This window comes from Dermacentor andersoni, chromosome 2, assembly GCF_023375885.2.
Source record: "Dermacentor andersoni chromosome 2, qqDerAnde1_hic_scaffold, whole genome shotgun sequence".
Lineage (NCBI taxonomy): Eukaryota > Metazoa > Arthropoda > Arachnida > Ixodida > Ixodidae > Dermacentor > Dermacentor andersoni.
In genome coordinates, this window is record NC_092815.1 from 224734082 (window position 1) to 224746420 (window position 12339).

A 12339-nucleotide genomic window follows, 5' to 3' on the forward strand; every position below is an offset into this window, starting at 1 on the left:
TTCGCTCAAGACTACGGTTTCAGGCATATTACATCTAGCCCTCACTATCCTTAGAGTAGAGTCGCCGACTGATTTTTCGGACTCCAAAAATTTGGACATGCTCGATTATTCGGTCTGCTTCGCAGCACCGCCATTCTCCCCACAGACCATAATGTATAACAACTGCCGAAAGTTCGGACACCTTGCAACCTCTCGTCTGATTCGGACGCTCCTTGAGCCAACTTGATCAAGAGCACCATGCACCAAGTCTGACCGGTGCATGATTCGACTTGCTGAACGCCATTTATATTTTGAACGGAGCCTCCTTGCTGCCCCACGAAGTGGCGCTACTGCAAATCCCCGCTCATCATCATCGTTTCTGCCTGGTTTGATAGAGTGGCTACAGCAGTTCCGGTCTCAGCTTAGTAAGCCATGTCAAGACAAAAGACAATCCAGCAGATGATTTGTTTCTTTGTGCACGACGCTGCGAGTAGGTCACGTTTTTCGTTTCTGCGTCTGGTGTTGGCATGACGGCGTGGCGGTGTTTCCTTTGTGTGCCGTGTCGAGGTTGCAGTGATCCAACGCGGCATACGGAAACATAGCGTCAAGTGTCCAATGGCGCCGACTGCGCTGGGGAATGCCGGCAAGCACACCGTTCATAAAGCTTTTTTAGTTTCGAAACTGCTCCTCCCAAAGCGGGAGCTTTTTGCGCCCAGGCACTAAGCTGGCGCTGCGGTCGAACTTTGCACTATGCTAGCCACGCTGCCGTGCAGCAACGCTGCTGACGCTGCAGTAGCCGTGAGCATTTGCATCACGTTTTCTTGTTGAGTGGTCCTGATTTTTTCCCTGTAAGTGTGTGTGCATTATCGTGAGTAGTGCCCAAGTTGCGCTTCAGCATCTTTCAGTGTATGGTATGGTGTGGTCGGTGTGGGCGCTCATGTTGCCCTTGGGGCCTGCAGGTATGCAAGTATTTATAGCCTGGGCTGCTGCTCTTGAATGCCAGATATTTTTATTTTTCGCTGTCAGAAGGTAGGTGGTGTGTGTGATTTATCTTCATTACAATGTGTTAGGACTGGGCAACCAAATGCCAACGTGCCAACGATACCCGCTGGTACATCTCGGCAAGCCGGGATGTACCAGCGGGTATCGGCGCAGCACGAAGAGGCACTTCTCTCCGCCGACCGATCCGCTTCTCCTTGCAAAGTGGTAGAGAGCGATACCCTGCGCAGACAAAGTGTTGGGGAAAACATCCAAAGTGTGCGACATCCACTTCCAAGAAGGGGCCATTGTGAAGTCGTATAAGCATATAATCAACGAAAAAGTTATTGAAATCGAGCACGGAGTATGGTCTCTCAGAAGCTCGTTGATGCAGTTCCTACCATATTTCCCAATCTCCCGCAGTACTTATCCTCAAATTGTAAAGAGAGAAAATCTCCGAAAAAGAGAGCAAGTGTCGCAACATTTAAATGCAGGGGCAACTAAGAGCGATGCTGCAGAGAACAAGAGCAAATGGAGCCCGCGCAAATCAGCTGTTTGAATGTTAATGAGTTGGTGGAGTCTTTGGGGTCACGATTGCCTCGATAGTGGAGATCGGCAGCTCTTCAAGACGAAAATGGACAGCGATCACAGATTGTTTTTTGAGGCAGAAATAGAGGGAGTGGTATACACAATACTGAAGAGTGTCGTAGTTCGCAAAGACATGAGCTATGTAGTATCTGCCTGCGGAAAACTGGTGCTGACGTTGCCCATGGATATGGAAATCACTTAAATTCACATAAAATGATGAACGTGACCTCCTACATGAAGTGCAAAAGGGATACAATGGCTTCACAAGACTCGCTACCTCATGAAGCAATTCTTGCGATAGAACGTGAGTTTGTGACTGCCAGCCTTGTTTGTCCTTCAAGGAAACTGTTAAGCTGCGAGAAAAGCATAGAAGAGACCGTTGTGCAAGCATAAAAGAAAGAAGCCTTTGGGGACCTTTTCTGGAGGGTTTTACATGCCCTTAATTGCCAAGACAGGGAACTGTATTGGTGGCCCAGAGCATAGCAGTGATTTTACAGCACAGACTGTACATTTCTATTTGGTACCAGAAATGCACTTTTTACCTGAAAGAAGAGCCAGGAGAACGACAGTGCCAATAGAGCTCGGAGGGAACATAAAAAAGCAAAGCTCGTGTGAATGGTAAATGAAGTGAAAAGGAAGGCCTCTGAAAGTGTGTGAAGAGTTTTAATAAACTATAATATGTTAATACAAGTCCACTAAAGACGTCTCTGTAATGTTTTTATTTTATAACTATGTACCAGAGGTAGCAGAGCAATGTCAGCATGATGTCCATTGATCAGGTAGCCCTCTATATATGTGCCTTGAAAACTAAGAAGTCGCTTTATGGAACCTCCCTAGACGACCCTGGAGGGTATATCTCGTCCTTAATAAAATCGGAGGAAATGTTCAAGCTTTGTTGCTTCAATTTTTGTAAATCCTGACAGGCGATTTCGCGCTCGGAAAACAGGATTAAAAATTACTCCCAATCAGTGTGATTGATACGGAAGGTATGAAACGCCAGCGCCGAGATGTACAGACGATTGATTAGATTCACACGAGTTATACGAGTGTTTATAGATGTTTTAATCAATAAACGTTGATTCATATGCCGTTTATGCGACAGCGTAGTTTTCTACAGCAGGTTTAATATGCTTAAACGCATTAAAAACCAAAACCGCAAAATGCATACGCACGAAAGCGACTATTCTGCTGAAAACGAAATGTAATCGCCATGCCCACCTTTTTCTAAATCACTGATCGTTTTCCGCATACGTGGGCTAACTCGAACTTCGACAGCAGCACCGCTGTGGCGGGTACAAAGGCGGGCCGCATACTCGCTGCGGGTGCCGCGAGGAGATGCAGAACTGAAAAGGATCTATAAACGGTAGGCAAGCAGGTGCCAGGAGGCCTAGGATTTGTCGCCTTCCAATGTGCTCCCTACTGACGCCGAAAATGTTCTGCCGAGACCTGCGCAGTGGTTGCATTGCGATTCTGGGCATCGTCTCATTTGACAGTTTCACAGGTGCTGACACTGCTGTACTGACGTGCGCAGAACTCGACGACGGCGAGATCATTCGTCAAGTTTCTGCTGCCCTGCCAGACGATGACTCCGAGTCGGAAGATGACGCACCATGTACTATGCTGCCGTCACACGCAGAGCGTGTGCAAGCAGTGACTGTGCTTTCAGCCACCTAAAGTGACCGTACGACCCTCTCCGAGATTCAGGCTTATCTGATTGCACGTAAACGGAACAGCGTGCAACGGTGCATTCACGATTTCTTCAAGCCTACTGCCGAGCCTGAATAAGTGCGTGGAAATAATTTCTTTTTTCTTAATCTGCTTTTTCGGACACCTGTTTATTAGGACATTTCCGCAGCCCACGTGAGGTCCAAATAAACAGTCGGCAACTGTAATGGACTTGCTGAGGTTACAGTAAAAATCATCCAAGACTTCCATGAGAAAGATGAAAGACCCTTAACCAACGCTTTTAGCTTACAAGTAGACTCCTTCAAAGAATGGGTATAGCCCTGCAGAACTACTCATGTGTCATCAGCTAAGAACCAAGCTTCTTCTTAGTTCCACCAAGCTGACACCTTAACTGCCGCATAACTGCCGCCTTCGAAGAACAATACTGGAAACGTTAAAGGAAAGACTTCGACAGATGTCATGGAGTCCGCAATCTGCCGGAGCTTTTCTGTGGAGATGGCATCTGGCTGACAGACCTCAAGCACGAAGTGACAGTACAAGCCCCAGCCGTCAAACCTTGGTCCTACTGGCTTAACACCGACACTGGTGCTATATGCAGGAATAGGACCCAGCTAGTTTAGTGCCCCATTGCTAACACCATCGCAGAAAGTGCCAGTATCAAAGAAGGTGCTGCAGACGCTTTTTCATGTTACTGAGACACTTCCCACATGCCTACTAGATGTGGGAGATGTGTGAAGCCGCCTGCTGCAACGAACTTTGTTTGCTCTATTGGGAAATGTTGTACATGCTGCCAACTGGTGAAACCAGCGCTAGGTAGTTCCCCATGATGGCACGTGGTCACTGATCTAGCAGCCCATGCTTCATCTTTAGATAGAACACGTCTGCGAGACTATTAAACATGTGGTTATGTGACCCCTCGTCAGGCCGTCTTGCTCTTCCCTCCTGGCTACAACAGAACCTGTCGTTCACACACCGTAAGGTTACAGGATTTGTAACCTATCTGTAAGTTGCTGACGTACATGGAATAAAATAAGGCTGAAGGCAATGATGTTTGCAGTGAATTCATCTTAGCTATAAGAGCAGACAGCTGAGCGCACCTCTCTAAGGTACCCCAGTTTTTTAAGAATGGGCAGGACAGTGCATTACCTATTTTAACCTGGAAAGTACAATTGTGCAAGTAACTTTTTATAATGTTTCCCATGTTCCCGCAGATACTCATTACTGACAGGTCTCGAGGGATTCTATAATTCCACATTCTTTTTCCACATCTAGAAATACAGATAAGAATTGTTTGTGTATGAATGCATCACGAACGTTTCTTTTGATGTGCATGAGATGGTTGGTTATACATAGACCGGTCTTCTCTAAAACCACATTGATGAGGATCAAGCAGTCTGTTAGATTCCAAAAGAAAATATAGAAGACGATGATTAATAATTTCTTTGAATAATTTGCAAAGGCAACTCGCGAGCACGATGAAGTGATAACTTGCCACAGAGGAGGGTCTTTCCAATTTTAAAACCAGAACGACAATGGCTTCCATCTATGCAGGTGGTATCCAGCAGCCCATATAGCATTGTAATATGCCAATAGTGTCATTTGAGTATTGTTGTGAAAGTGCTTAATCATGTCGCACATGATTCTGCCAGGTCCGGCTGCAGAGCCAAGACGAGCAATCAAAGCTCTCAGCTCGGCGATACTAAAAGGAAGCTTCCAAGGTTTGTTATGTCTACAACTGCAGTCAACTGCCTCTTGTGTTCTACTATTTCTTTGTGGTTAAAGAATGCCTCGGAATAGTAGACTGAACTGTATATGCACTCGAAGTGTTCGACTAGGGTTCTTTTATTACTATTTTATGGTGCAAGGGCTATAACATCAACCAGGGGTAACAGTTGGGTTTGCTGGCCATTAAGTCTTTTCAGACCATTCCAAACTTTCGCCTCCTGCGTGTAAGAGTATATGCTTGAGAGAAACCACCCCCAGCTTTCCCTCTTTGCCTGTCTGTGTCCGCTTTTCCCATGACTTGACGTGCTTAAACTCAACGAGACTTTCCACACTTGGAAATTGGCACAACATGCTCCATGCTTTATTCTGTTTCTTCCGCACCTGCTTGCAGTCATTACTGCATCAGGGAACCCGTCTTTTATATAAGCTGTCCTTTGTTTGCGTCTATAATAAAAGCAGTAAAATACACTATGGTGTCGTCTATGCCAAAATCCCTGATAAAATCTGGTGTTACACATGTTGGTTCTTTAAAACACAACCAATATTCCAATGGTAGTTTCCATCTAAGGACATACGAAGGACAGTCTTCTTGCCTTAACAAGTTTAGCTTCACAGGGAAGTGGTCACTTCCAAACAAATAAATTTTTGATGACATTTGATTTTTGAAAAGAGTCACTGAGCCAATCATTAAATCTATAGAGGAGAAGGAATTGTGATGGATGCTGTAGTAAGTTGGCTTTTTTTTACTGAAGAGGTGAGCACCGGAATTCACTAGAAAGTTTTTTAGGTCGACCCTTCGAGTCCCGTCTCCCCACAGACCGTTGTAGACATTAAAGTCACCAACAACAAAAAAAGGTTCTGGAAGCTGATTAATTAGCCTATATAAGTCTGTCTTGCTGAGATGGTAATCTGGCGGAAGGTAAAAAGAGCAGATAGTAACCAATTTATTGAATAGAATTACTCGTATTGATATTGCCTCGAGGGGCATTTAAGGGCTAAATGCTAACAACCTACAGTCTTGTCAACAATTCTTGCCATGCCGCTGGATGGAGAGTTAGCATTATCACAATGTTTGCAGAATATGGCATTTTGCCGGAGAAAATTCATTTGCATGGGTTTTAAATGTGTGTCTCGAACACACAGAAGCTTTACATTATACTTATGTAGAAGGTCTTTAATGTCATGGAGATTGTGGAGGAAACCTCTGAAATTCAAATACAATATATGTATACCCATGTTGAAGGTGGTTTTTGTGCCGTGTTTAAGAGAGTGGAGTTAACTCACAGAGATCTCTCCGAGTGCCGTGATGTGAGGTTTGCATTTTTTTGAGCAACACCGCTCCTTCGGAGCTGCGCCGTTAAGCTGGGAGTCGTGTCCATAACCTCTTGCAGCTGGACACCCAGTCTTGCGAGCAGTTTCTTCGCAGGGAAGGCCTCGTCTTGAGACAAAACCCTTGAGGCCACCAGCCCAGACATTGATGGGCGGAGCAGCACTAGCTGCCCATCAACCTCCAGGCAGATGGCGTCACCGCCAGCTCACTGTGTGTGGGCCGGACAGCCGCCGAGGGCTATGGTGGCGCTGCCCCTTGACTTGCCACCCCAGCAAAGCTGTCCTTCGGCAGGTATGACACCTGCCTTCATGTCTCTTTAAATTAAATATTCACTTTTACTTTGATAGATAACATTTTTTTCTTTCAAGCATAATGGTAGCACTGGGAATATGAGGCATGCTCCCCATCACAGCCCACACAGCGGAGAGCATTTTCACAATTTTCAGGAGTGTTCGTGAGCATTGCCTCTTGCACTAGTTTGGCGGCCTTGGCAGTTCTGTAAACTGTGGCCGAATCGCTGGCAGTTCAAGCATCACAGAGGATTTGAGACGTACAGTTCGAGCCGGATCTTCATGTATTCGGCCCTGTTTATCTTGGGCAGCACACTTGAACCGAACATGAGAATAAGGTGCGCTGTCTGGATTTCTTTCCCATTGCGCCCTCATATTAATTAGTTCCACATTGACCCCATTTCGATCTTTCCAAGCTTCCAGAAGTTCGGCCTCTGTCAACTCCCCGAAATCGTAATTGGAAATAATGTGGATGGTGTTCATAGTTTGGTGTGCGGTTACATTAACTGGAATGCCCCCAAAAGAGAAGTTTCTGTAGCTTCCCATACTGTTTTTTCAAGACGAGTGTTCCAAGAGAAAGTCACCACTAGCTAGCTTTATAACCTGGGCCTATAGCATCACTTAGATATTTCACAATAAGGAAATGTGAAATGACTATTGTGCTCTTTTCTGGTTTTTTCAGAGTGTGTCACATGATACCTGGAAAAGTTATCTTGGTGGTGGCCGAAGAATTGACATACTTCGGTCCGCCCTCGTTCGTGAGGGCGATCAGGGAGTTTGAGAAAAGAACTATCCATAAAGAATCTTCAGTTTTCGGCAGCAATGCCAGCCACCCACCATGGAGCCCAAAGAGGAGACACCGCAGAATATGTAAAACAGGTCCTGCAAGCACCAGCTGTAGGTTTGGCTACCCACACAAGATTAACCGTTGCCGCCTAGGAAATCAGAAATAAAAGGAAGTGAGTAGAAGACAGGAAAGATTGAAAGTGAGACAGAAAAATTAAGCTTGAAGAGGAGGACAGGAAAAGAGCGCCAATTTTTTCCAAATGTGTCAGTCTGGAGGCACCGTGTATGTGAAGCAGAGGCCGAAGAGGTGTGTTGCCTCAACTGGGTGTTTGGACTTTTAAGGCATGGGGGGGGGGGGGGCCCTTAAAGGTCCAAACACCCGGGATCCTCCTTTCCCCAGACATAGCTAAGTCGCATAGGGCTATACACGGGAGCGCCCAACCTTCATGTGCTCAGGTACGTGGTGTCACAACACCCCAAACACCTGCTGACACAGATGCCCCTGCGAGACAGTGTTGTGTTCAGTACCAAAATGCTACAGCCATTGAGCAACCGGGGCACATAAACAGGCTAGCAAGGGGAGAACCTACCATTCCGTATTCACTACTCAATGTGACCTTATTTCGGCAGGGGTAAACGGCCACAGTATACACCCTTAGGGATCCCACTTGGGAATCGAGTCACTGGAAAGGATGCAGAGCCTGTTCAGCAGCCAATGGCTAAAGAGTGGCTGCAGATTTCCCCAGGCAGCCACATGTGGGTAGGCCACAGTTAGTGGCCACTTATGCCGGAACATAATTCGTCAAGAACTTGAACCCAGGAATGCAGCAAGACCACTTTCCAATCTCCCAACAGGCTGGCCAGAGTGCAAAGTTGGAGTAATGCGATGTTTCAATATACAGTCAACATAGTGCAGTAACTGTGGTAGAAATTAGTGGGCTGAACTTCAGTTTTTGCTTGAGAGAAAGGTGTTCTCTGAAATATTTAAATTACAGCGATACATTACCAGTTCCCAAGCTCAAGTGTAAAATATCAGTTGTGTAATCTGCTGATGGCTGCCTGATTCAGAACAATGCCACTCATTCCATACTAGCCAATTATTTTCGTACATCCAGCGTAACAGCAATGAAAGCCAGTTTATTATTGTTTCATGTATCGCTACCCAGAAACGTTTTTCGCTATGCATAATTCACAAAGTGTACCATCATCTACATGCTGAGCTCATCCTTGCACCTACGTACCTTTCATCACAGGTTGACCACGTTAGTAAAGTTGGGTGTACATCCTCTCGCACAAACACACTTCTACACTGTTTCATACCGAACACCTCACGTGACTGAAATCACCTTGCCGCCAATCTCATTTCCATCAGCGATCATGCTTCATTCAATCTTTATTTGCAATATTTTCATTGTGACTGTGCCATATAGCCTGTCACTTTGTTTTTATCACAGTTTTTTGTTTTATCGTTATTTCTTATTGTATTCTGCATTACAGTTTCTTTTGTACAACTCTGTATATCTTACCATTCTTTTGTAACCACTCCCCTCTACAGTACATTTGCATTTGAAGGTATTTGCAATAAATAAATAAATAATTACAAAATGGCTACAAGAAGTTCCAATTTGTCCCACTCTACCACTGAAGAACTATGGCAGTTAAAGAAATAGGGGATATAAATTTGCTATTTTCGTGAGGAACACATATTTGCATGCATTGTGAACCTGTTCTGTATACAGTGTAAGCCAGAGCGTGCAGCTTGCACTAAGATTGTATGTTGGGCCCCATGCACTAAGATTCCACGAGTCTTAGAAAAATAAATAGAAAGGTGTGGTGTGCACCTTGCCATACTAAGAGTAAATGCCTAAATGAGTTCACCCTACCCTTCTTAAGGTTTGTTTGATTGAGAAAATATGCACAGCACCACAAACGAAAAGGTGAAGGGGGTGCCAGTTGCGGTCTGCCAGGCTGCGGTCACTCACTCCATGGTTCAAAGGTGCACTGCACAGAGGCGATACCTTGCCTAGCACCCCATTCAATCGAGCACAAGGATGCAAGGTGCACTACTTACCCTAGGGGAACCGAATGTCTAGGTGCAGAGAAACTTGGCTGAATTGAATAAACCTTTAATTTTGGACAAATTGAAGCAACGAAAGAATTTATGTTGGCCGATGTAAAGCCATGGTAGTCTGCACAAGGTGGCCAATGTCAATCCCCTAGCACGATACAAGCTGTACTGCTCAAGCAAACCTTGGTTGACCACCATAACTCTTGCCAAGGTTGAGCTGGAAGAGCTTTTCCCATTGGACTGTTAACTTTATCACATCTAGTAATTCGCCGGTGTAAAAAAAGCGCTTTTTGAATCCGCAGCTTGTATAACTTTTATTGCCTGTAAGGGAGTACGTCATCATCAGCTTGGTTACACCCACTGCAGGGCAAAGGCCTCTCCCATAGTTCTCCAACTACCCCGGTCAATTGTGGGCATGTCGTCCCTGCAAACTTCTTAATCTCATCCGCCCACCTAACTTTATGCCGCCCCCTGCTACGCTTCCCTTCCCTTGGAATCCAGTCCGTAACCCTTAATGACCATCGGTTATCTTCCCTCCTCATTACATGTCCTGCCCATGCTCATTTCTTTTTCTTGATTTCAACTAAGATGTCATTAACTCGTGTTTGTTCCCTCACCCAATCTGCTCTTTTCTTATCCCTTAACGTTACACCCATCATTCTTCTTTCCATAGCTCGTTGCATCGTCCTCAATTTGAGTAGAACCCTTTTCGTAAGCCTCCAGGTTTCTGTCCCGTTGGTGAGTACTGGTAAGACACAGCTATTATACACTTTTCTCTTGAGGGATAATGGCAACCTGCTGTTCATGATCTGCGAATGCCTGCCAAATGCACCCCAGCCCATTCTTATCCTTCTGTTTATTTAAGTCTCATGATCCGGATCCGCAGTCACAACCTGCCCTAAGTAGATGTACACCCTTACCACTTCCAGTGCCTCTCCAGTTATCGTAAATTGCTGTTCTCTTCCGAGACAGTTAAACATTACTTTAGTTTTCTGCAGGTTAATTTTTAGACCCACTCTGTACGTGAAGCAGCTCTATTTTCGCTTTTCAATGTATTTATTTTCTCGATAAGGTGGGCGCTACGGCACACCGTATACAAAAAAAAAAAGAAACTGTGATAAGCATACTAACAATGTCATAATTCAGACTGGTTTGTTTAAGATCGGAAGCTTTCAGACAGCTGTGTTATTGCTGTAGGCTGCAACAATTTTCGCCAAAAAGGAGCAGCTGTAGTGTAGCTTTCGTTTTGCAACCTGGCAGAAAATTAGAAGAGAGATGCCTATGTCATTGATAGTGCGCTCCCTGCTGAGCCACAAATCAAAGCAAATACAGAAGCAGTGATTTGCTTTAGCAAACTCAAGCTAAGTCAACCTCTGTATGCACTTGCTCGGCAACTCAGTCGCCACCTGAACGACGCATGCATGGAACGTTCCATTCGATGCGTGAAAGAACGAACGCCTGCTTCCATATATCCCTGCGCACATTTTCCTAGCGCGGCACGCTGGCCGAGCAATGCGCAATGGTACTGCTTAAAACATGGGCAGACCGCATGCAATCACTCACTGAACACAATGATGTCTTCGAACTGCTTGCACTGCGTGTCGTTTCTGTCCTGCAGAGATTTCAGGATTTGCTTCCTCCAGTCCACAAACGCGCTTCCTTGAGTTGCCATTGCAAGGTTTTAAGGGACAGCGGCCAGCGATGAAAGAAAACAAGAATGTTCACATGGCTCGCCGGATCCCTTTCAAAACCCGACTGGCGAGACTGCCGCTCCAACCTAAGTCAAGGTTTCACGAGGACATGTCCGACCGTTGCTGGGAGAAGCCTAAAGCGCTCATGAACGCGCAAACATGCAAACAAAAACGCATTTTCAGAGACACATTGCGGCAACGCAAAGCAGGCGATTAGATTAGGTGGGCCATTGGGTAGGCGAGCTCGCGTGCCGTGGAGGCCTAGGCCATACTATGGTGTACTGGCAGTGTGTCATCCGTACGGCCAAACAATTGCAGAACCGGGGCGCTTGTGCAATGACGCCTCCAGTAGACGCTGCGATCGACCGGGGTGCAAGTGCGCGAAATTTAAACATGTTGTGCAAAACTTTCTGCATTTATGAACTAAAACGCTCTCTAAACAATTAAAATTAACATAATTCACAAAACGAAACACTACAAACTGCTAGAATATATCAAAACGGCGTCTAAACTTGCACGTTTCTAACCACAGATCACGCAGTTCTCGATCGTCTGCTCAGCGTTTCGGTTACAGAAGACAAACAAACACTCGTCTATTCGTTCCGTTCTGTAAGCACGCATATGTTTTTAGTATTTCGAAACATAGGACGATAAGAAGTCCGGAAGGAGCACCTGCACTGTGCCTGGCAGATTGCATGTGATTCCTTTCATGTTGCTGCAGCCAGAAAGGCGGTTACCAGGTTTCACTGAAGAAAACAAACAAACAAATGCGCACGCACATACACACACACAGATATTTACAAATGCAGCGCTACAATGTGCAAATGCGGCCGGAAAAACCACAAGAAGCAATCAGCGAGCTCTGTGCGTTCCACGACCTACTGAACTCCAGACCTGCACATATCTCCCTCCTCCAGCACGCCTGGTCTAGTTCGCCCCTTTTGCCGCTAGGGAAAGGACGTACGAGCAGAGTGGCGCTAGTTATAACCTGTTCACTGTCGTCTGCTTCAGCGCTCGTGTTGCTATTTCGGCAGGCACAAAGCGCTTGTATTGGCGGTAAATGAATAAATTCACAAATATACAAACGAAAACAGATATTTGCGAATGGTTTGCGTTTGAATAGTGAAACTAGAAGAGGAGGAGCGGTGCAAGAAATGTAAACAACGAGCGTAGGAGGCAACTGCAATACTAGATCGACGGCACACATTTCCCTTTCCT

General features: G+C 45.6%; 1 protein-coding gene across 2 annotated transcripts in view; it reads right to left on the reverse strand.

Annotated features, from left to right (window-relative positions):
- Atg16 (Autophagy-related 16) overlaps positions 1-11401 on the reverse strand; it is a 313574-nt gene extending 302173 nt beyond the window's left edge. Inside the window, exon 1 of one of the 2 annotated variants that reach the window (XM_050186603.3) lies at positions 10994-11401. In XM_050186603.3, coding sequence (XP_050042560.1) covers positions 10994-11102 — 109 coding nt within the window. In that variant the 5' untranslated portion in view covers positions 11103-11401. The remainder of the gene's footprint in view (positions 1-10993) is intronic. The other variant, XM_050186604.3, reaches the window with a different exon arrangement.
- Between the last annotated feature and the right edge of the window lie 938 nt (positions 11402-12339).